The sequence below is a fragment of the Vombatus ursinus genome, unplaced genomic scaffold (genome assembly GCF_900497805.2).
Source record: "Vombatus ursinus unplaced genomic scaffold, bare-nosed wombat genome assembly UNPS02014772.1, whole genome shotgun sequence".
Taxonomy (NCBI): domain Eukaryota; kingdom Metazoa; phylum Chordata; class Mammalia; order Diprotodontia; family Vombatidae; genus Vombatus; species Vombatus ursinus.
Window position 1 is genome coordinate 13,663,394 of NW_020954550.1, and position 26,210 is coordinate 13,689,603.

A 26,210-nucleotide genomic window follows, 5' to 3' on the forward strand; every position below is an offset into this window, starting at 1 on the left:
TACCAACCAAAGACATTGCTATCTTTTACTCCCTCCTAAAATTTTTTAGCAGAACAGAAACATTATTAAAAAGTTGTTTATGAAAGACTTAAAAACTTAACTTGTATGCAAAGTTTTTAAGATATGATGGTTTCTAAATATAAGGCCTAATACTCTGTAGGAAATATTCCTAAGTATGTAGCAAGTTTAAAGGAGATGACGAATGAGGGAAAAATAACAAACGACTTAACATGACTTGAAGTGTGAATATCCTTATTGAACGTGGGATAATAGCTTAAGTTCTGTATGTCCTGTGAACTTCCCACGAGTAGAGACCCTAAAGAGGTAACTTACTATAGAACACTGATCCACCAAATCACATGAGTCATGTAGGAAAGTCTCTTACTTTGAAAAACTGATTCTATGTCATGTTTCCCCTCTTTATTAATTTATTTTCTTCTTCTTCTTTTTTTTTTTTTTAGCTAATAAGTGTTATGTGTCTGAGTTCAAATTTGAACTCAGGTCTTCCTGGATCCAGGGCCAGTGCTCTATCCACTGCGCCACCTAGCTGCCCCATTAATTTATTTTCTTTAAAGCATGACAATTAAATGTTTAGCAAAACATAGCAGATAATTTCTTAAGTTTTGTAAAAAGTTAAAATTTACTTTATAAAATTGAAGATATACACATGAGTAATGGTCCAGTCACCAAACTTTTCCCCCAGTTCCTTGATGTTGAGGATTAGCAATAGCTTTCAATTAGAAAGTACGATTTCCATCAGAATCCAGGCCATCTCCCTTCTCAAAGGTATTGTATCCAGTAAGCAGCTTGGTGGCTGACTTCCCACAGCACTACTGAGTTAAGGATTCTGTTTTGAACTTCATACAATATCCAGCATCCCCTGTGTTTGCAGACCACTATGCAGATACCAACCATCCTTTCCTCTTCTTGTATGCAGAAGTAGTGATAAAAGCAAGAACATTATGAATATTGTCCATACAAAGTTGTGTACTCCAGACAGCTTTCTCTTAGAGGGGAGGGCAAGGCTCTCCACCCTTCTGAGGTTCCTGCTGCACATAAGATCTCCACATACATGTGCATGTCTGCACAACTGTTCCAGGGTCTTTTCTGCCTCCCACAATGCACCGGCAAGTTGCGCATGCTCAGGAGTAGTCAAAGTCGCAGCCATCGATAAGCTGATATACTTGGTTACAACAGCACATCTGATAAAACTGGTCTAACCTCCAGCCCCAGTCAAAACAGGTGAGGCTGAGCCTGGGGCGGCACCTCTCCACTTTGGAGCAACATCTGTAGGCCAAGACCCAGAGGAACACCAACCTTACAATGTTACCACCCAACAGGCACATAGAAAGGTCTGCATCATGAAGGCTTCTCCTTGTCCAAAGGCAGAAGCTATGGTGACAGTAGCAGAAAGTGGTGGCAACTTAACTTGGTCCCCAGGAAGAGTGAGTTCACTTTCTCTCTTTTGAAAAAAGTGTATTTATTGGTCTTAAAAACCTAAATTGGCTGAATTCTAATCCCTAAGTATGTTTAAAAAAAAAAAAGCCAAAAACAATCCTCAAATTGGAAATTATAAATATGTTTACATAGCCAAATAATCTGATAACTTTAACTAAGCTGACTAGTTATGAGCAGAATAGGCACGTTTTGTCTCAAAGGCCAAGAAGTTTAGCTAATAGGAAGCTTATGAACAGCTCTTAAGTGGTAAATCACACTGTCCTTCCCCTTGTCTTGTTCCTGTATAATAGCATGTTTCCACAGTATATGAGGCAAAGAAAAGGAAGTAGCAGTGTAGGTGAGAGTAGAAAAAGGTATTCACTGGCATGGTTACTTACACTCATATAATAAATCTACTTTCAAGATCTTTTTTTTTTTAGAAGGGAGAGGAAAAGGGAAAATCTGGATTTGTGTTTCTATTAGAACAGAATCAACTTCACCCATGGTGAGGAAACTCCTTTTCCACTTCTGACCAGCAACTAACCACTCTGCAATGTACAGCCTCAGGGGAGTGCCTGGGGCACAGAGATTTAAGTGTGCGTGCCAGAGGCGAGGCTGGAATCCTAGTACTCCAGACTGGAGTCCAGCTCTACATCCACTGCCCCACACGGCTTGGTGAAAGGCATGACCAGCTAAAAAACAGAAGAGATTAAGTATGATCATTTGTAAACAGCAAACAACTGATTAAAAACAAACCAAAAAAAGCAACAATATAGACTCATCTAAGTGGAAACCATCAACTTTACAAATAAATTTTATTAAAAGGAAACATTTATCAATAAATGCATTAAGTTACTATTAATTTTGCTTAAGGTTGAACATGCATGCACCTTTTCCTCCATATTGGCCAGATTTCTTTTAAGTTGCAAAAAAAAAATGTACAAGAAAAACTTTCTTTAAAATTTTAGTTGCATGGGGGCAGCTAGGTGGTGCAGTGGGTAGAGCACCAGACCTGGAGTCAGGAGGACCTGAGTTCAAATCCAGCCTCAGACACTAGATGCTTACTAGCTGTGCGACCCTGGGCAAGTCACTTAACCCCACTGCCTACCCCCCCCCCCAAAAAAACTTAAATAGCATGGTACAAATCTGGATTTCTACTTCTGCCTCTGACACTGCCCATGTGGCTCTGGGTAAGTTATTTAACCTGCCTGAGTTTGTGTCTTCATCTGTAAAATAAAGGGGTTGAATGAGATAGTTTGTAGTCTTTTCCAGCTTATATCTATAATGCATGAATTAAAAAATAACTCATCAAAGACCAATATGTAAAAGTAACTTATACAGATATATTAATGTTTAACATAGAATTTAAAAAATAAGAAAATATCTCCTATCAAATGTAAGCTAATAAGTGAATCATGAAAAATACAGTGAAATCAGAAATGCATCATCATAGCACTTGCTTTGTGACTTAAGAATCTTAGAAAGTCACATGGGGCATTAAAAATTTAAGTAACTTGCTTGGAGGGCACACAGCTAGCCCGTATCAAAGGAGAATTTAAACCCAGGTCTTCCTAACTCCATGACCAATTGCCTATTTGCTATGCCATGCTGCCTTATCACTGTTAGCACATAAATAAAAAAAATAAAAAATTAGTAATAATTAGTAATAATAGTATTAGTAATAACCAGTAATAGATTAGTAATAATTAGTAATAATAGAATGTCAACAAAATTAAAGCAAACCATGAGTCAAATCACATCCTGTGAAATTTTAAATATATATGATTAAATATATAATATATAAGTAAATACAAAATTATAATACATATTATTTTAAAACTAATATGCATGTTTGTATTGTTCTACTATCCTCAATATATTACTTAAAGAATTATGGGGGAAGGGGATGATGACAATTGCCATCACCACCACCATGACGACAGCCCATCAACCTATAAATCCCAGCATCACCCTAGGATACTATTTTTATAGAGTTTAAGAGCTTGGAAGGGGTCTTAAACATCTTTTAATCCAATCCCTTCATTTTACAGCTTCTGCTGCTGGGTGAGGATCCATTTTGGGAGCATACTGGATCCAAATTCATGTAACATTACGTTCAGTTATTTGATAATGAAAGAACCCAATTCAGAGTAATATACATTGATGTGTCTTGCCTCACATGGGAGAGCAATTCCAAGGCAAAGCAACTATCATGGAGAAACTGTCTGGCCTTCCATTTCAGAAAATATAACATAGCACAACAGCATAGGCCCACCAGCCCACCTCTGACAGCTATATATTCAGTATGGTTGTGGGACAGTTGAAAGCTGATAAAGACCTCATCAAAGGATCCCACCAGATGGGTCCATTAAAGAACATCAATGATGCTCGCTTAGGTCTGAACCAAAAATATGTTCAGGCTAGCATTGCACAACTCTGGCTGAATCCTCTCTTCTCAAAACACCCAAGCTATTTCCTTCTGTCTCCTCTTCTTCCTGATATTCACATTTCCTTCCCCTAACTTCCTCAAAATACTCCAAATATCATAAACAAGCCTACAAAGCTGAAGTGGGTAGACACTATGGTACTGGCTGTATGTGTGTTTTGCAAGACGTTTTGAAGTTAGACTAGCGGCATCTGCCAGGAGAAGTTTGTAATGTACTAGCTCATGCTTTAGAAACTAGACTAAGAAATGCAAAATGCTGTCTTTTTAAAAAAATGTACAGACAAGTTGCTCCAGTAACCCAAAGAAATGAAGGAGAAAGCAGCAGCTGTGGGTGCAACCCAGATACTGGTTTGTTCAGATGTTCCAATGCCACATTATGCAATGAAACCATGAAAATTTCTGTAACAAGAAAATTAAAAAAAAAAAAGGAATCACAGAATATAGAATGCTGTAATGTAAATGAATGGTATATAATTTTATTGATAAAAACCAACAAGCACTTTCATCAATAAGGTCTTCTAACCTCTAGATTAGGGGTGGGAAACCCACAGCCCCCAGCCCACAAGTTCCCCACCCCTGCTCTAGATCATACATGAAATACATCCTTTAACTTTACATTTAGAATACAAACCTGGGCTCTTTTTTCTCTAAGTTCTTGCTGTTGTAGCCTCCTTTTTTCACGTTTTTCTTGCAACTTCTCTACTTCCTTCACACAATTCGATTTTCTACGTGCTAAAAGTTAAAAAGAAATGGATAAGATCTACAGGTGTCTTTTCTCCTTGTAGTAATGATTTATAGCATTCATAGTAATATTTATTAATATTTCACCACTTAAAATATTTCCTATTTTTCACTTTCATGCCATTAAAAAATAGGCTCACATGACAAAACATGCCAATTGCAATTATTTAATCTTTATTTATAAGCTGCTTTACAAAAAAACTAGGAACAGGACAATATGCCAAAAAAAGAGTAAAAAAAAAAAAAAAAAGACTCCACAACATACTGATACATGTCATCTCTTGGTTTAGAATCATAGAGTCTTAGAGTTGGAAGGGAACTTAGAAGTCATCTGATTCCAATAGAGCCCAGAATTCCTTCTACAACCACCTGGACAGATGGTTACCTCAGCCTTTGTTTAAAAAAAAAAAAAAAAAAAAAAAAAGAACTTTAAACTAAAAGTGCTGAGATATCATTAAATTTGCTGTTTGCAAAAAACAAATTAAATTATCATATAGAGAAAAATAAATTTAAGCCCCAATTGGTAGACCAAGGATGTGAGAACACAAAATTTAATTCTTCAGAGTAAGAATCTCAACACAATGAGACACAGACAATAATCAATTGGGTTTGAAAACTGACCCTTTCCTTTGAGGACTTATAAGTTAGACCAAGAGAGAATACATGTATGCCTGAAATCAATGAATCCTTGATACGTGGTTTACATACAAGGGGGTCCAAATTCCTTTTTTGCAGCTTGAACTGGAGATATATCTGAAACACTACCATTCTGTTGTGTAGCAGAAGACTGTTCAGGAAATTGACTAGGCCGTGAACGCGCAGAACCAACCACTGCAAATGAAACAGGAATTATTATTCATGGCATTAATAAAAACAACTTCAAACACAGTATTATAACTTCAAAAGATCTATAATTCATCAATGTGGATCCCTCAACTGACCTAGACTGCAACTCTATTCACATCTTAGTAACAGTTTTTCATGAACTACTATAGAAAAAAGTTGGCCTAATGGACAACTTTCTGGAAACAACATTTTTCAAACTTGGCTAGGTTGGTCCTTTATTAACCGTCCACTACCAAGTCCACACTCAAAGCCTTTTCAGGTTAGCAGGCTATAACAAAGCTTAAATTATAGAAGCAAGCCTTTAAATAGGTGAAAAGACATTTATTAAGTGTTTACTAGGTGCTTGGCATTGCCCTTTGAAAACTTTGGGTCACCTAGGGTTGATGGTCTAGTAAGGATGACTTATCAAAGTGGAATTTTAGGGTAAGGTATAAGCATAGAATAAGCAAGTAGGCCTCTTGACACTTACTAGCTCTGAGACCAGGGGCAAGTCACTTAACCTCTCTGTGCCTCAGATAACTCCCCAGGACTTAAGTCATTCATGTGGTTCTTCCTATACTGGAATATAATAAATGAACTGGTAGGACAAACGTTAATGAGACTATAAATTATATCACATTTTTTGCTGTCATCAATCTAAAACCATGTATATTTAAAATCTTAGAGATATGCATATAGATATGCCAGTTTTATTCAATAGGAACTGACATAAGTATTTAATTATTAAGGAGCTTATGAATATTTTCAAAGTAGTATATGCAAATTCAGAAATGAAATTTCCAGTAAAGCAATTACACCTTGGAACTGATACTAAATAATGAATATACTGACACCAATTCAATTTTATTTTTCTACAGGAGCTGTAAAAGGCAAAAAGAGTATAAAGTTCCACAAGCAACACCAAAATATTATAACAGTATGGAAGTCGTAATTTTCAATAATTGTATTGAAGACAGTTTATAACACAGACAACCCTCCCCCCCATGTTCAATCCAATTATAGGAAATAGGTTTTTTTAATCCTCTCCTCCTCCCTTCACCAGGAACACTACTGTCTGCAGCAACAGTTGTCAAAGAAAGACAGTATGATCTAGTGAGTATAATAGTGCTGTGCTGAATCAGCAAGAGACGGGTATGAATACTACCTCTCAGACCTTCACTATGTAAACTGGGGCAAGTCACCATGAAAACTTCCTGAAGCACAATTTGCTCAGCTATGAAATGCAGGTTACAGCATTTACCTACAGGGTTGTTGAGAGACTCAAATAAGGTCTTGTATATAAAGTAAACTGCAAACTTTAAATGTCAGTTCTCAGGCATTTATTTTTAGTTGTTAGAATTATCATATATAACTAATATACATATATATGTATATGTAAAACTGGGGCAGTTATTAGTTTTGAATTTTGGAAGTTTGGTAAAAGCAGTTGAAAAAAATATGAATTGCAGGTTTAAAACCTGATGTCTAAAAATAAATGGTATAGTGCTTACCTGTTCTTTCAGTTTTTATTTTCAAGGTTTGAGGGGGAAATGCAGCTCTATGAGGGATTATATAGACATCCTCTTTCCCAGCTCCCTAAATTTTGCAAAACTAATGGCTAAATATGTAATTACTGTATTGAGTATTAGCTCTTAAAATGAAAAATTATATAATTAGGTAGTTTTACCTGAAGCATATCATTCTTTGACTTAAAAAAATATTTTACTCAAAAATTAAGGGGATTCCAAATGCATTGAAAAAAATTAAGTGCAGTTCAAAGTTTCTTACAATGGTGGAGAGGGCTAGGCTCAGAGTCAAGAACTGCCACTGGAAGTCCTCCATGATACACATGCACAAAGCCTTTATTACTTTGGAAAGACATGCTAAAGCTTATAATGAATGACCATGGCCAAATCACTTAGCCCCTCAGTGTCCCAGGCTACTATCTTAGACTAAATTACTGATAAATGGCTAATATGTGAAGGGAGTTTCCAATACAATGCAATCACTGTTCTAGACACCAAAAAACATATGAAAACAAAAACAATCTCAACCCTCAAACAAAAAACCTTTATTTACTTCCCATATTCATAAGTGAAATCAGTATTAATAGTAGCCTTATTTATACTTTACCCCTATTGTCTCTTGCAGGGGGGTCGTTCTTAATAGGGGCCACAGTCCTGCGATTCTAGAAAAGAAGACAATTATCATCACTTTTTTCTCTAACTTCACTCATTATGCAAAACACAATTCTGGCATACTTTTATATTTAAAAAGGCAATCATAAAAATTCTAAGGCAGAAGCTAAAATTACAGGCAACCTGATTTTATAATTAATAGTATCTGTAAATCTATTAAACTCTTTCATATGAAAAGGTCTGAAAATAATACACATTTCAGGGTCAGATAACAACACATTAAAGGGTCAGATTTGGAGGTGGAAAGGACCTTGGAAGACAGAGTCCAAATGCTTCATTTTACAGATAAAGAAGTCACAAGGCCCAGAGAATTTAAATGATTTGCCCATGGTCACACAACTAGTAAGTGTCTGAGGCAGGATATGAATTCAGGTCTTCCTGACTTCAAGTCCAGTGCCCTATCCACTAAGTCATGAAGCTTTTTATTTTTACACATGCAATGATTCTTGAAATAAAATTTTGGGACCAGTTAGAGACACAGATGTAAATGAAATCACATATAAAATTAAAGGTTTGTTTCAAATAATAAACTAGCTTACTTTATTACAATGTCAGCTTGAATGTCTTTACTTTCCTTTGAAGCTAATTGTTTATAAATAGCTCAAAGACAACCTCAACTGGAATAGAAATTTCCAAGTAGTTCAAAAATTAATTTAAGTCTATATTGATCACATTATTCAGTTATAAAGCTGTCAGAACTCCTTAAAAGTCTTCATTCCAGGATGAAGTACCTGAGGCTGAACAGTCGATATGCTACTAGCTATATCTTTAGTGTAACTAAGGACATCAATATAAATAGAAAGAACAACCACCAGAAAACTACCAAACAGTTAAGCTTGGCCCCAAAGAAGAGCTCGGTGTGTGGGGGTGGGCGGGGGAGGGTGGTGGAAGATATGAATGGTGCTTGTCCCACAAGTATGGACCAGTACATGTAATGTCAACTTTATTTGATGTAGCGACTGGTTTTGCTAATTTTTCTCTCTCTTTTTTCTTTTTTACTTAAAAAAAAAATTCTTTGTACTAATGGATGGCTCTCTTGGAAAGGGAAGGGATAAGGACATAAGGGAATAACTAAGCAATGTAAAGATGAGAGGGTGAGGGCTGGGGATAATTTGCTCCTGTCAGGTAACTGATTAACATAGGGAGAAACAATAGGAAATGTAGTAAATGACAGATGAATCATAATATTCAAGAGTATCCAAGAGGTATTGGGTGCTGCAGAGGGCACTGGGCTGGGCCTAGGTCTAGTTCTGGGTTCAGTGGCTCTGCCACATCTTAGTTCTATGACTTGGATTAAATGAATTACATTATCTTGGTCTGTCTCAGGTTCCTCATCTACAAATGGGACTAATAAGATTTGTATTACTTATCTTATAGAGTTCACAATATCAAAGCTTCAGAACTGGAAGGTACCTTGGAGGTCAACTTGTTCAACTCTTTATTTTATAGATGGAAATAATGAGGCCCAGAAACATGAAGTGACAGGCAGTAAGGGGCAGAGATAAGATTCAATACCAGGGCCTTTGACTCTAAGTTCTGCCCTTTTTCCACCATACCACAATAAGAATCAAGTTACAAAGCCTATAAACACATAGGGTTTACAATGGGCTATAACTGTCACCTACTTTTTTAATGTTAGGAAGATTATTAAAGTCCTTGACCAGGGGGATACCCAAATATTAGTAAATACAGAGCATACAGCAGCTAAGTGGCATAATGGATAAAGTGCCGTCCTAGGAGTCAGGAAGTCCTGAGTTTGAATCCTTAAAACATTTACTATATGACCCTTAGCAAGTCACCTGCTATTGTAGAGGGTGATAGTGGAACTATGTGCTTTGAAATGAGAAAATTTAGGGTCACATACTACGAAAAGCCTTAAGTTTGCAGCTAACACTTTATCAGACAGGAAGTTCTAAAGTATTTTCTAAAGATTCCTCAAATTGAAAACCAGATATCCTTAATCACACAGAGGTGCGTGGAAATTGGTTATTTTCCAAAACACAGCCTTAATATACCATCATTTCTGAATCACAAATTCTAAAAGTGACTCCTTAAACATTCAATGATAATTACAAACCTTCACAATTTTGTTTACTTTGGCTGAAGGGGTAGGAGGTGGAGGTGTTTCTGGGCTAGGTTCAATTTCTTCATCAGGTGCAAGGTCAGGGTTAAGTGAAAAGATGCTCTCCAAGTCGATCTGTTTATAAGAAGAAAATAGCCTTAGACAGGAGTATACTTAAAGCCACTTTTCATGTGGATTAAGAAAACAAACAGATAAACTTAGTGATTTTAGTTGGGATTGGCATAACACCAAAAATTATGGTCTTTTATACATGTAACAAGCTACCTTTGACAGTATTTGTGGTTTTGAATTCCCTGGATTATTTGAATATGCTACCAGCATAAAGAGAATAGAATTATATAGTAACTATTGTAGTAGAATTGTAGTTCACTTTTATGAGATAGGTTAGAAAAAAGTGACATTTTCATCTGACTTAAACCTAATTAGTGATATACCTAATCATAGATATGAGTAAGAATATACTTCCCTCAGAATAAACATTCTCAAAAATTCAAAATTTTACAGGAAAGATTTGAAAATATGTATACTCTAAGGTGCATTAGTATTTTGCTTTTTAATTTATTTTTACAGGCAACACCACTGTAGTAAAATGATCAAAAAGAAGCTTCTAAAAAATCAGTTCACTAACCCCATTTCAAACAGTTTTTCTATGAGAACTCATACTTAGGAAATCAGTGTAGCAGCAAATAAAATTCTAGTAAATAAAATCCAGAACATACAGTTGGAAGAATCACAAGAAAGATTATGGTTGAATTAAAGCTAAAAATACTTACAGCTTTTAAAAATGATTATTATTAGAGAACTATAAATGAAGTTTAATGTAATGGTATGTACCTCTTTGCCTTTTGTATCTCCATTTTCTATCCATTCAACAGTTACACTTTCGTTATCTTCATTTAAAGATGTTACCATAGCTTGATGTATTCGACCTAAATGGGAAATAAGATACATGGGATAAAATACCATTAACATGTTACTAACCCTTTTGTGATACTGTATTTTAACGAAGGGGTTTGAAAAAAATAAGGAGGCAATCTTTAGTTTAGCATGAATTGGGAATGAACAATAACTATCTTTGACGCAACAACCAGATAATATCAGTAACAAGCATGGCTTCACCATTCACCAATTTAATAAACATTAAGCATCTATTATATAGAATGCATTGTGCTAGGTACATAAGGAAAATACAAAGATAAATAATCAGTCAACAAGCATACATTAGGCATCAATTTCTGGAAAAAGATAAAAAAAACCTATCAAGGAGTTTACAATCTAGTAGGGGAGATGACTTCTACACAAATAAATGCTAGTTATAGAATATGGCAACTGCATAAACAGTATAAAGTAGATAATAGGATTTAGACTTAGGGAGGGACCTTGTTGGAGCTAATTTAGTCCAATCCACATATTTTACACTGGAGAAAACTGAAGCCCAGGCAAATAAAATTATTAACTGCCCAAGGCCACATAGAAAATAAACAGTAAAGTCAGAATAAATCTTAAGAGCTGAATGAGATTTAAAAGACACTCTAGTTCAGGGGTCTAGGGCTCTATGACCTTGTTTTTAAAAATACTGATTAATGCATTTTAATATCATTAATTTCCTTTGTAATCCTATGCATTTTGCAAATTTAAACAGTCTGAGAAGGATTTATATGGTTTTACCAGACTACCAAAGGTTAAGAAACAGAACCCCTGGCACAGTTCTACCTCTCACCTAATCCATGAATCTCATTTAGAGAATTGTAATGGTGGTAGGATCAATTCTCAAGATATCTGAAGGAAGAAAAGCTACCAAATACTTGGAAAAATTCCTGGATATTATCTACCCCCCCCCCCCACACCCGGTCCCCCATCCGAGCAACTAAGGAATTATCAATAGCTGACTCATATACCTACTTTCCTATCACTATAAAATTTTTATAAGACTAATCAATACACATATCGATACCACCCCTGATAAAGATATGGGAAGGGAACTGATTGGCAGGCATCTGCAATTGATATTATAGAGCAAACCACAACTATATAGTCATAACAAATGAATGAAAGGTATAAATAATCAAAAAACTCACAATAGTCTATAACAATGTATTTGGTAGGGAAAATACAACCTTTAAAGGTTTTCCTCCAATAGGATTCCTCCCATGCATATATGTCAAAATCACATGCAATTCCTTAAAATATATAACACTTAATTTTGTTCAAAGACCTTTGTAACTAGTATCACAAAAGGCACAAAACAGGGAGCTTTACCTAAAACTGTTTTCTCTCTTTCTCTTCACTCTTACACACACACACAAACACACACACACACACACACACACACTAATAGAGTAAAATGTTTTATCCAAATCTTTTTCACTTCTTTTATCATTCAAATGAAACAAATACATATTAAGAAATTTCAAAGATACTTTGCATAATAAGGACATTCATATATAATGAAGTTATAGAAAGTGACAATAACCTGTAGGATTGCTTTATTTTTCTTAACAATTTTCTATCCTTAAAGATTTGACTGTAACAGCAACATTGTGTGATGATCAACTATGATAGACTTAGCTCCTCTCAGCAATGCAATGATCTAAGACAATTCCAAAAGACTAATGACGGAAAACACTATCCACATCCAAAAAAAGAACTATGGAGTCTGAATGCAGATCGAAGCATACTATTTTCTCTTTTTTTGTTTTGTTTTTTCTTTCTTGTGGTTTTTGTTCTGATTCTTTTTTACAACATGACTAACGTGGAAATGTTTAATATGATTACGTATGTATAACCTATATCAGATTGCATGCCGTCTTGGGGAAGGGGAAGGGAAAAATTTAGAACTCAAAATTTTATAAAAGTGACTGTTGAAAACTAAAAATAAATAAATAGACAGATAAAAAATCTGACTGTAAGAGCTAGTAAGGATGTGACAGCAAGATTTTTTTGCTTTGGTTTTAATACTGTCAAAATGGCTTCTTGCTGACAACTCAAAAAGCAAATCATATGTAAAATCTTCAAAAGTATTTGTCAGCTAATTAACCATGTTTTAAAAGAACTTCTTTGGCATTTTATTTCAAGAAATTTTTGCTTGAAAAAACATTGGTTTATTTTTCAATTCAGAATATTCTTCTCTTCGAAAGTGAGAAAGAACTTGCTGATGTCATATTATTATTAGATAAAACATCATGCATTCTCTTCTGATGCAGACCAAACAATAAACTGATTTTTTAAATAGGTAAGTGTGTCTCTGAATGATATCCAACATTTCCTTCTTTCTCATCAAAGAATCAACTTCTGCTTTATTTTCATCGTATGTGTAGACAAACCTGTTCATTCAATGCTATCTTTTTGATAACACTTAGCCAGGACCATTATTAATTTTTCCTACTCACTTAAAAATCATCCTAATATCTTAATAGTTAGGTTATCAAAAAGAATACTTCACTATTTAAAAATACTAGTTATTTCCATTAGTGTTGGTACTACTTCTACTAATAGAGACTATGAATAACTGTAACAAAAAAAAAAAAACTTAGCACCTACTGGCCAACTGCCATAAAAAGCCACCCTATTTTCACCTCAGACAATAGAAGGACAGCCTCACATAGGACCAGAGGTGAAAAAGCTTCCAAGCACCTCTAGTGCACCTAACAAGGGCTCAAGTGGAGGTGGTCAAAAGAACAAATCTTTAAAACTAAGATTACAACAATTAAAATAACTATATAATATCACTAAGAGATGAACATTTACTACCTACTGATAAAACAATGTGCCACAACCCAAGGAATTGACTTAGGGCCAGTTCAAATTAACCATATTAAATTATGGCACGATTCACCTTGTCTGTTAAGAGTCAACTTTTTCTTAAGGACCTTGAATAGTAAAGTTTCACAGATGTGAAAAACTTTGGACTGGCAGTCTGAAAATACTGGTTTAAAAAAAAAGGTTTTTAAGAAGAAAAGTAAGGCAAGCAAAGCTGTGTTTTCTTAGAAATTAATCTAGCAGATCTATAGTCCTATGAAAAAATGCTCTAAATCATTATTCATTAAAAAAAATGCAAATTAAAACAACTCTGGGGTACCATTTCACACCTATCAGATTAGACAACATGACAAAACAGATAAATTGGAACACTAATACATTGTGGGTAGACCTATGAACTGATCCAACCATTCTGGAGAGCAATTTGTAACTATGCCCAAAAAGCTATAAATCTATGCATACTTTTGACCTAGCAATACCACTTCTAGGTCTGTATCCTAAAGAGATCATAAAAACGGGAAAAGGACCTACATGTACAAAAATATTTATAGCAGCTCTTTTTGTGGTGGCTAAGAATTAGAAATTGAGGGAATGTGCCCATCAATTGGGGAATGGCTGAACGTTGCGGTATATGAATGTAATGGAATACTATTGTTCGTTGAAATAATGAGCAGGTGAATTTCAGAAAAACCTGAAAAGACTTACATGAACTAATGCTGAGTGAAGTGAGCAGCACCAGAACATTGTACACAGTAACAGCAACACTGTAGTACGACTAATTTTGATAGACTTAGTTCTTCTCAGCAATGCAACTTCAACTAAGACAACTTCAAAAGACTTACAATGGAAAATGCTATCCACATCCAGAAAAAGAACTATGGGGTTTGAATGCAAATTGAAGCATACTATTTGTTCTCTCTTTTTTTTTGGTTTCTTCCTTCTTGTGGTTCCTCCCACTGGTTCTAATTCTTCTTTACAATATTACTAATGTGAAAATATGCTTAATATAAATGTATATGTAGAGCCTATATCAGATTGCATACTGTCTTGGAGGAGAAAGGGAAGGGAGAGGAGAAATTCAGAACTCAAAATCTTATGGAAATGAATGCTGAAAACTAAAAATAAATAATTAAAAAAAGAAAATGTTATCAAAGACAGAGAAAAGTTCTCTGTACAGATTTTCATAAAAGTATTATATGAAAATTAAAAAAGAAATGAAAGTGTACATTTTTAACTACAGGGTTATGGTTAAATAAACTGAAGTATTGTATCACTATAACACAATGAAGAGTAATTCAAAGAAATCTTAAAAAGTCTTTATTAAATAATGCAAAGTGTAAAAGAACCAGAGGGTCACATGCTATGACCATTTATGAGGAAAAGTGAATGAGAATGGACAAATAAAGAATCCCAATTGGAAGGAATGACAGAAAAATGATATTCATTGTATACTGAAATAAATTTTAACCTAAGTAGTTAACAGTAAACAAGTTTAGTTGGCTAAATTGATGCTCAATGTTAAGTTTCAATAAAACACTTAATTTTTAAAAGGGCCAAATTCATGATAATTTTTAAATTTTTTACACCAGTCATTTCCCATCTACTTCCCTAAGCGAAATTTCCTTTGTGACAATTACCATTAAGCAGCAAAAACATTTAATAGAGATCGTATCTGACAATTTATACATAATTCTTTCTAGCAGTTCACTCCCTCTGGTCTCTAGGACTTTAAATATTCTTTCAATTACTCACAGTTCAACCTCCTTTTATATATGTTTTAATTTATATCATTATAGTCACTGCAGACACTGTCCTGTTGGTTCTGACTTATTTCATTCTCCATCAATTCATCCTAATCTTCCCATGTTTTTCAGAAACCCTCATATCTTAGTTCTTATTAGGACATTATTCTATTGTATTCAGATTATAACAGTTTTTCTAGTCATGCCTCCAAATGATGGTCATTTATTGTTTTCAGTTTTTTGCCACCAAAAAAAGTGCTATGAATGTTTTAGCAAGTATTGAATCTTTATTTTTTACTTCGCTGGAATGTATGCTCCGTAATGGAGTGCTGAGTCAAAGGACATGGAGAGTATAGTCACTTTTTTTTTGGCATAATTCCAAACTGAAAACAAGAACTGTTGAACTACCAGAGATCCACCAACAGTATGTCAGGTTGCCTGTCTTTTCATGGCCCCTGCATCGTTGTATGAATCTCAGAGTAGTTTTAATTTGCATTTCTTATTGTTAGTGATTCAGAGAATGTTCTCATGTGATCACTTAATTTCTAATTCTTATTTTGAAAACTATCCATTCTAGGAGCGGCTAGGTGGTGTAGTGGATAGAGCACCAGTCCTGGAGTCAGGAGGACCCGAGTTCAAATTCAGCCTCAGACACTTGACACTTCCTAGTTGTGTGACCCTGGACAAGTCATTTAACCCCAATTGCCTTACCAAAAAGAAAAAAAAAAAGAAAACTATCGATTCCTTTGCCAAAGTATATATTGTGGAATGGTGGTTAGTTTAACGTACATGCACACAGACATACACACACACACACACACACACACACACTCTCTCTCTCTCTCTCTCTTTATGTTTTGAATATCAAGACTTTTTGTTTTGGTTGATATTTAAGGCAAATATTTTTCTGTACTTTACCACTACTTTAAGAGACTCACTGAAATGACTAGATTGGAAGAAAGATTAAAAGGAAGAAGGCAAGGACAATCTCCATTATTATCATCCACCTGTGTAACAGCTGACAGATTACATGCAAAAACAGTAACAAGAGGATAGCAACTTGACCCAGGACAGCTTCTATCTGAATTTCATTGAAAATATGAGAAGAATGACATAACATTTGCAGATTTGTTTGTGAAATAAAGGGTTTTATGATAGCAATTCAGGACTAGGTGGTTACCAGCATAAATTATAGAATGGTTATTGATAAATCATGCAAAAAAATGAAAGAAATTGTGCAACACATCACTTCAGGCTGAAAAAATTTAGCACCTTGCAAATACCTAGGAGGCTAGTAGCATACAATAGCAACTCATTACCGGGGGCTGAGCCAAGAAAGCGGAATGAAAGCAGTGACTTGCTTGAGCTCTCTCCCAAACCCTTCCAAATACCTGTAAAAAAAAATTGCTCTAAACAAATTCTAGAGCAGCAAAACCCACAAAAAGGCAGAGTGAAATAAATTTCCAGTCCAAGACAAGCTGGATGGTTGATTGAAACCCAGCTGTTGCGCCAGGATGACAGAAGAGCGCAGTTCAGCGTGGGCCTGGCATCAGCAAACCTGGGGCAGGCCTCAGAGGACTGAATCATGGACAGCTGTGGTGGTTTCCAGACTTCTCAACCCACAAACGCCAAAGACAACTTAGAAGGTCAGTAGGAAAAGTCTGTGACCCTGGTGAGACAGAAGCTCAGTCCCAGCCCCAGTCCTGGCGCAGCCCTGGGGCGATGGCTGCTTCCAGAGCTCTCAGCCCACAGACTGAAGGGGAATCGAGTAGGCTGATCTGAGGGGGACTGCAAGGATCTCTTTGCTGGTGCTAAGACAGGATTCTTTTGCTTTGCCTGTGCTTGGATCTGGGTTGCAGTTCTAGGTGGCAATCCTGGGACAAGGAGGAAATGCTGGCATGGTGGAGCTTGTAGTGAAAGAGGGCAGGGAATCCTCCTCACAGTTCCAAGGCAGAAAACAGTGCTTGCGGTTACTCATAGACCAGAGCAGGCCAGGAAAGGAGTAAACACCTCACCCTTGATCTTACCACCTTTGAAGAATGAAAAATTTACAGGTCCCTAGAAGTATCTCTGAAAACAGCTGCACAAAATCCCCAAAGCTTGGGACAGTACATTCTCCATAATGGAAGCAGACCCCTACCTTAACAAAGAGTTTATAACTGAAGTAATTGGCTGGGATCATGAGCAAACTGTGCAAAAAAAAAGTCAGACCATAGAATCTTTCTTTGGTGACAAAGAAGATCAAAACATACAACCAGAAGACAACAAAGTCCAAGCTCCTACATCCAAAAGCTCCAAGAAAAATACGAATTGGTCCTAGGCCATGGAAGACCTCAAAATGGATTTTGAGGAGCAAGTAAGAGAAGTAGAGGAAAAACTGGGAAGAGAAATGAGAGTGATGCAAGAAAACCATGAAAAATAAGTCAACAGCTTGCTAAAGAAGACCCAAAAAAATACTGAAGAAAATAACACCTTAAAAAATAGCCTAACCCAAATGGCAAAAGAGGTCCAAAAAGCCAATGAGGAGAAGAATACCTTAAAAAGTAGAATTGGCCAAATGGAAAAGGAAGTCCAAAAGCTCACTGAAGAAAATACTTCTTTAAAAATCAGAATAGAGCAAATGGAAGCTAGTGACTTTATGAGAAATCAAGACATTGTAAAACAAAACCAAAAGAATGAAAAAATAGGAAAAAAATGTGAAATATCTCACTGGAAAACCAACTGACCTGGAAAACAGATCCAGGAGAGATAATTTTAAAATTATTGGACTACCTGAAAGTCATGATAAAAAAAAAAAGAGCCTAGATAGCATCTTTCAAGAAATTATCAAGGAAAATTGCCCTGATATTCTATAACCAGAAGACAAAATAGAAATTGAAAGAAACTCACTCTCTTTCAAGTAATGGCAGTTAACAATTCCCCGTACTACAAATACAAACTTCAAAAATCTTGGGAGAACTCAAACAATTAACTTGTCTGGAAATGGACCATTATCCCGGACCAAAACATTGCTCATAATCATCTAGTAGTACCATTTTAATAAATGTTACCATATCATATAATCTTCAAGCTAAACATAATAAAAAGCTTTTAAAACTCTGAGACTCAGTAAAGAAACTCAAAACTGTGTCTGAAAAAGACAAGGTATGTGTCATCCTATCTACTACTGGAGTTGTACAGGATGCTTTCAGTGGAGCTCCAGAAGATGAACATTTTAATTGAATCACAAAAAGCAGTTATTTTATCTATCCATACAAAACCCCATAAAATATTAAATGCAAAAGAGCAATAGCAGGATAGCTACTTTTCTCAGGACCATTTTTATGTAAACCCCATTAAAAATGAGAACAAGATAATGCAGCATTCATTTACACATCACTGTAGGATTAACAAAAACAATTCCCTTCACAATAATTCCTGAAACAGGAAATATAAACACAATCATCTCCAATTACATAGCTAACACACGTCGAAGAGAAAGAATTAGGACTAAAGTCCAGGCATCCTGACTCTTAATTCGGCCTTCCTTCCACCACACCAACTGAAGCTCCAATTATGTAAAACTGTGGTGTGTGACTGGAGGAGGAGAAGCCCAGATTCTGGCCTCAAAGGCCTGATTTCAAGTTGCCACTCACAACTTAGTCTAGGGCAAGTCACTGTCTGCCCTAGGCTTCAATTTCATCCTCTGTAAAATGAAGTTTGGATTAGATGATCTCTAAGGCTCCTCTTCAGCTCTAAATCTATGATCCTGGGAGACCTGGAATAACTTTTACCATGGAACAATAACAAAGCTCCTCTTCTACAGTGTTACAGACACTTCAGACTTTATTCTCTTGCAAATATTAGTCCCATACTGGCTTCTGGAAGAAATACTTTACCCATACTGGTATGGGCACATTCACAACCACTTTTGAAAGTTGCTTTTGCCTAATTTTTATGAGTTTGTAATGTTACTTCAGCTTATTCTATGATTAATTTTATTTGGGATTTTTAAAAAAAATTGAAAACCTCCATATGTTCAAATATATCCTTCCCTTTAATCTAGCCATGATTCTTTCAGAGCTAGTAAACTTACTAGAAAACTTAATGGCATAAAATAAAATAAGACACAAAAAAGCACAGAAATCTTATCTTTTTAAAAATTTATTTATTATTAGTGTCAACATTCACTTTCATAAGATTTTGAGGTCTAAATTCCCCCACTCACACACAAAACGGCATGCAATCTGATATAGGCTATACATGTACAATCATATAAAATATATTGCCATATTAGTCATGGTGTGAAAGAAGAATCAGAACAAAAGGGGAAAATTACAAAACAGGAAAAAAGAAAAAGAGAGAAAACAGTATGCTTCAATCTATAATCAGACTCCATAGTTCTTTCTTTGGATGTGGATAGCATTTTCCATCAGGAGTCTTTTGGAATTCTCTTAGATCATTGCATTGCTGAGAAGAGCTAAGTCTAACAAAGTCAATATCACACAATGTTACTGTTATTATGGACAATGTTCTCCTGGTTCTGCTCATTTCACTCAGCATCAGTTCATATAAGTTTTTCCAGGTTTTTCTGAAATCTGCCTGCTCATCATTTCTTAAGGAACAATAGTATTCCATTACATTCATATACCACAACTTGTTCAGCCATTCCTCAATTGATGGGCATCCCCTTCAATTTACAGGGGTCTTACCTTCCTGAAGTCTAATCTTATATGGATCTAATATGGATATTCTTCTTACTTCTTACCCCCTTTCAATGACTCTCCTAGTCATTAAATCTGGTTTCTCCTTTAGGCAAAACTCAGATTAACTCAGTCAACAAGCATTTATTAACTATGTGCTAGGCACTGTGCTAAGCAATGAGGATAAAAAAAGGTAAAAGACAGTCTGCTCTCAAGGTGCTCACAGTCTAATGGGGGAAAACATGCAAACAAATACATATAAACAAGATAAATACAAGATAACCTACAGATACTCAACAGAGGGAAGGCACTAGTTTTAAAGTGGATCAGGAAATGTTTCTTTCAGAAGGTGGGACTTTAGTGGAGACTAGTAGGGGAGGGAAGTTAGGAGAAAGAAATAAGGAGAGAAAATTCTAGGCATGGGAGAAGTGATAAAACTTGAAATCAATTTAATAGAATTAGCCACCTGGTTCCTAATGGCTATACACATTTTAAGCCATAAACATCCACTGTCGAGTTCTCCATCTAGTTCTTGGAGACTTTCTTCTCCGGTTCTAATCTTAGCACTACTGGAGTCCAGAAGAGAGGTAAAAAACAGAAGTATTAATTTGGAAACCAACACTTCATCAGGTATACTGTGTTCACATTCATGAACTATTCAATGACTACAGTGAAACAGTATTTTTAATAGGCTTGTCAGTAATATTTAGCTCCAATGAGAAAAAAAAATTGTGATTCTAAAATCCAAATCCCAGCAATTTTTCTAGCAAGGCTGGATGTGAATTCTGTTTCATCCTAAGTTTAGGGTAGGCATGTAATTTTGAGCAAGGTCCTCATCAGAATGAAATGGTATTTTATTTGGGGGTGAGTTGTTATGCTGGGAAGCCAATTTTTATCAGACTATTAACCTAGACTAGGCATACATTATTATATGGTAAATTCCACATTATAAATTCCTGGGTCAGGATCTGAAGAAACATATACTTACAAAGGTATTATTTGACTGAAGATATTTACACTGGTATAAATGGATTAAAAGTAAATTATTTTAACACTGTCTTTGGATCAAAGACTGACAGACATGGAATAATTATTTAAAAAAAAATACTTAGAATCACAGTTATGGCTGGAAGGAAACTCAGAGGTCATCTAGTTCAACTTCCACATTTCACAGACAAAAAACTTAGGCACAGAATGGTGAAGTGATTTGTCCAAGACCATATTACTAGAATGAGACAGCTGGAACTCAGGACCTCTGACACTAAATTCAACACCCTTTTCACTCCACTAGTAGCTGAATTCGAGTAGCACCATACTACTTGATGTACTACACACTATTAATTACATTGAGGAAGTATAATGTAGAAGGAATAAATAAGAAAAACTGCAATACACATTTATATAGTACTCTGTAAATTTTTTAATCCCTATCTCACTTACCCTGTGAGATAGTGCAACTATTAATTGCATTTTACAAATTCAACTGAGGCTCAGAGAAGTACTCATTTGATCAAAGCTTAGGACTTGAGTCTGGATGTCTTCTGACTGTCTCTTAATAGTGCTCTCATTACATTATATCACTTAAAACAAACAAACAAACAAACAAACAAAAAACAAAAAACCCCCCACAATGCTACAGAAACATTAAATTGGAATCAAGAGACCTAGGTTCTAAGGATGCCAATCATGTACTGTTTCTTACTGCTTCCATCTTTTGCTGGTAGAATACTTCTTTAACCTCCTCAGACCAAGCATTTGGATTGGATTTTAGAGTCCACTTCCAAGTGTTCTCTATCCTCCCAAATGTATTCTTTCCCCACTCTGCTACTGAGTGGACACATGGTAGATTATTTGAGTTTTGTGGGGATTCAATTTGAACCAGCTAGATCTGTTCTATATCTTTTTATTTTTATCAGGGATATGAATAGCAAAGTTTGTAATAGCCAGGTTTGATGATCAAGTTGAATACTAACACTATTACAATGGTATCATTGGGCATAGTATTATATTTCAATATAGACTTATTCAAAGATAGCTATACGGTGAAGTGGATAGAGCACTGGGCCTGGAGTCAGGAAGATCTGAATTCAAATCTAGCCTCAGACATCTACTAGCTGTGTGACCCTGGGGAAAAGTCACTTAACTTTGTTTGTCTCAGTTTTTTTCATGTGTAAAATCTGGAGAAGGAAATGGCAAATCACTCAAGTATCTTTGCCAAGAAAACCCTAAATGGGGTCACGAAGAGTTGGATACAACTGAAAAACGACTGAACAACAAAAATAGACTTGTTAAATTTTATATTACTACTAGACAGTTAACATTATAAAATTATAATGCCTATAGAACTTACCTCACAAGGTTCTTGTGAGGCTCAAATGAAATAATGGATACAAAATCCTCTGTAAAGGCTGATATTAGATACATGCCACTGGATTTACTGAACATAACCAAAAGTAGTTTGTTTTTTTTTTGTTTTTCTTTTCCTAAATGGAGCCTATGAAATTGGTCAAAGATCCAAAAGTGGAATCAAAAAGCTCTTCATGAACTACATCTGCATGAACCCAACGCAGATAGAGAATGTCAACAATCACTGGACAAACGGTTGAGTCATGTGAATTCGTTTATGGAGACAAAGGGGTTTATGATGAGGTCATCACCACCAGAAATTACAGAAGGATTATCCTTAAACAAGCTACACTTGCTGATCACCACTAGTCATAAATGGAAATGATAAAAAGGAGGGAAAAAAAACCTGTACAACATATCATTGCAGGCTGTAACAATTTAATACCTACAAAATACCTAAGACCCAATCTCCTGGCTATAACCAGATACAATAAAAGCTTGCCATCTTTCACAAACTAAGATAGATAAAAGGTTCTCATATTATAATTACCAAAATAAAAATATACTTGAGAATTAAATAAGCTGTACTGAATCTGGAACATTATCACAGATAAAACTGTGGCCCACAATTACCTGGATATAACATTCAAGATTGAATCTCAACTGCACATAGTGCTTCCATAAGGAAATTCCTTCCCAGCATTTCTGGGGAAATGTGTATATCTCTCTTCCCCACCAAATCCTGAGAAAATTCAGCTGAGAAAATCAAGAAGTACTACGGTTCTCCTGCAAGAATTCAAAGTTAACAATCAATAGAAAAATGTTATTGATGTCAACTTGAAATTAAGAACAGGTAGGAAGGAAGGAGTCATGATCTAATTTAGATTTGCTTATCTTAACTTCACAGCTCTGTCTACAGAAAATGGTGAGTTATTCTCGCAAATAAAACAATAAGTTTATATGCATACAATATTTTAAACAAATCCTATGATTCTAAGAAATAACAAGCTTTGGAAGCAAAATAAAATCTTAAATTGGCAATTTCAACATGTGACTCTCCATAGTGCTGTTAACCTTCCTAGAAGCTCTGAATGCCATGTTATTAAAATACTACCCAAAATATTCTCTGTCATTTTCAAGTGTTTGAATATTTACTACAGGCTACTGTTCTCTTAAAATACTATTAAAAGTAATATTTATTTATTAAACATTTTTAAAGATAGGCACATTAAGGAGTAAAGATTATGAAGAATGCTGGAAGTATTTTATAAAAAGATATAGGAAAAGTCATTTTAAATCACTGTCATTATTGATTCACAAAAATAATAAGTAATGCATTCATTATATTTTTATATTAAAAAAACTCTGAGACTTTGAGTATAACTTCAGCATAGAAAAATGATTCAGTATTATTTTATTATGGGTGACTCATTATTTTAAAACATGAAAATAAAATGTGATAAAAAATAAAGACTAACTTATGATTTCCAGAATTTTCCTGAATCTTAAAGATTAATAATATCTGTAGGGAATTTGGAAACACTAAGTGCACACCATATATTTCTCTATTAATATACTTTTTTCTATAAATTCTGATCTCTGCTCTGATTATACACAGGTAGTTGATTTAGGAACTCTTTAACAAGTCTTCCTCTATCTATTTAAACATAATCTATTCCGTTTTGTGCACAGTATCTGTATAAAGTTGCAAAACACAGATTTTTGCTATTTAGTATTTAGTTGTTGTACTTATCAATTCTTTTCTTTAAAAAAAAAAAAGTGCTCATGATATTAAAGGTGTGAAGCTTCCATACATCTACTGAGTTTCTGACTTCTCTTACTCCTTCTTTCTGAACCAAGCTTTTCTACTTATTTCTCTCCATCCTCAATATTTTCTCATCTTCCTGTTGGAGACACAGTATCAGACAGCATGTTAATTTAGAGGGTCTTATTTACATTATTTCTACTTCATCCTCAGCAACTGGTATTGATAAATAAGGTGCAATTATTTTCATGGTAGTGTTTTTGCAAATATTTATCATCAGTACTACAACACGAGATGACCACTTATCTCATGAAACAATGTTTCTTGTTGCTTTTGGATATTCAATAAAACCAATTCTGCTGACTCCTTTCTTTGCATAAGGAGTACCTTCCATTTATCTGCAACTTCCTTCTGATTTCATTTATACATACAATGTCAAGATCAATGACTCATCTCCTCTAGCAGTACATTCACTTGTTAGTCACTGGAAGAAGAGTTCACATATGTAGCACTAACAGAGTTTATAGACTGTTTAATGTGTATAACTCTTAACATCTCTGACCCTTTCCCCACCACTCTGCCACCATCATTAAAGAAGCAGAGGGGAAGCTACACAGGGTTAAGGGCCACTTTAAATACTTTATTTGTTTCACTGGTTACCATGGCCAAAAAATTCATTGCTGAGTGGTCACCCTACTGGTTATGAGCCTTTCCATACTTGTCAAGTAGTGAGACATATCTCACTGAACAAGGGCAACACAGGTTGAGAACAAAAGGACGATGGAAGGTTTTAAGTAATATTGCCTGCTAAAGACAATGAGAAGCAGTGGAAAGAAACACAAGTTTATAGAAACCTTAGCAAGAAACCTAATTAAGTCAAATTACCTTATACTATAGACAAAGCTAGAAAGACAGATAGATGGGTGAAATATGTAAAAGTTCTGTCCAACTATACTCCTTCAATGATACTACCACCACTCTTACTACACAGTTCCTAATGTGCTCCTTGAGGAAGCAGAAATGGCCCTGAAGAAAACAAAAATGGCCAAAAAGAAAAATACCCATCCATGTCTATTTTCCTAGCTATATAAATGTTTTTATAATACACACACACACACACACACACACACACACACACACAGGGCTATTAGAAGTGGAAAAGTAGGAATTCACAAGCCACATTCCATGATGGACCATATCTTTACCACCATACAATTAAGTGAAAAATGTAGAGACTCCAAGATCTACTGTGAATATGGTGACTAAAAAAAACCACAAGTATTTTAGAGCAAAATCCTAAGTTAAAGGTGCTCCTTCACCAAGCTGCGCCCCATGCATATTAGAACATCAGAAGATTCTGATTCAAAAACAACTCTGAGGTACCACATCACACCTATCAAAATGGCCAACATGACAAAACAGGAAAATGAGAAATGTTGGAGAAGATGTGGAAAAATTGGAACACTAATGCATTGTTGGTGGAGTTGTGAAATGATCCAACCATTTTGGAGAGCAATTTGGAACTATGCCCAAAGGGCTATAAAAATGTGCATACTCTTTGGTCCAGCAATACCATTACTAGGTCGATATCCCAAAGAGATCACACAAACGGTAAAAGGACCTACATGTACAAAAATATTCATGGCAGCTCTTTTTGTGGTGGCAAAGAATTTGAAATTGAGAGGATGCTCATCAATTGAGGAATGGCTGAGCAAGTTGTGGTATATGAATGTGATGGAATACTATTGTGCTATGAGAAATGATGAACAGGCTAACTTCAGAAAAACCTGGAAAGACTTGTATGGTCTGACCCTGACTGAAGTGAGCAGAACCAAGAGAATGTTGTACACCATAACTGCCATGTTGTGTGATGACTAATATTGATAAACTTAACCCTTCCTGGCAATACAAGGATCTAAGACATCTCCAGAGACCTTGTGATGGAAAATGCTATCCACATCCAAAGAGAGAACTATGGAAGTTGAATTGCTATTTTTTTTCTCTTCTGTTGAGTTTTGTTTCCTCTTTCTGATGGTTCCTCCTACTGGTTTTAATTTTTACTTACAACATCACTAATGTTAAAATATGTTTAATATGAATGTAAATTATAGCCTATATCAGACTGTGCACCATCTTGGGGAGGGTGGTGGGGAGGAAGGGGGAGAAAAATTTTAAACTCAAAAGCA

General features: G+C 35.2%; 1 protein-coding gene and 1 pseudogene across 4 annotated transcripts in view; one reads left to right on the plus strand and one right to left on the minus strand.

Annotated features, from left to right (window-relative positions):
- KIF2A (kinesin family member 2A) overlaps nucleotides 1-26,210 on the minus strand; it is a 102,097-nt gene that overhangs the window by 49,978 nt on the left and 25,909 nt on the right. For 3 of the 4 annotated variants that reach the window (XM_027863460.1, XM_027863457.1, XM_027863459.1), the window contains 5 exons: nucleotides 10,565-10,659; nucleotides 9,725-9,844; nucleotides 7,583-7,637; nucleotides 5,333-5,455; nucleotides 4,515-4,615 (listed from right to left, as the gene is read on the minus strand). In XM_027863460.1, the coding sequence (XP_027719261.1) occupies nucleotides 4,515-4,615; nucleotides 5,333-5,455; nucleotides 7,583-7,637; nucleotides 9,725-9,844; nucleotides 10,565-10,659 (494 nt within the window). The remainder of the gene's footprint in view (nucleotides 1-4,514; nucleotides 4,616-5,332; nucleotides 5,456-7,582; nucleotides 7,638-9,724; nucleotides 9,845-10,564; nucleotides 10,660-26,210) is intronic. The other variant, XM_027863458.1, reaches the window with a different exon arrangement.
- Nucleotides 675-4,237, plus strand: LOC114044064 (annotated as a pseudogene).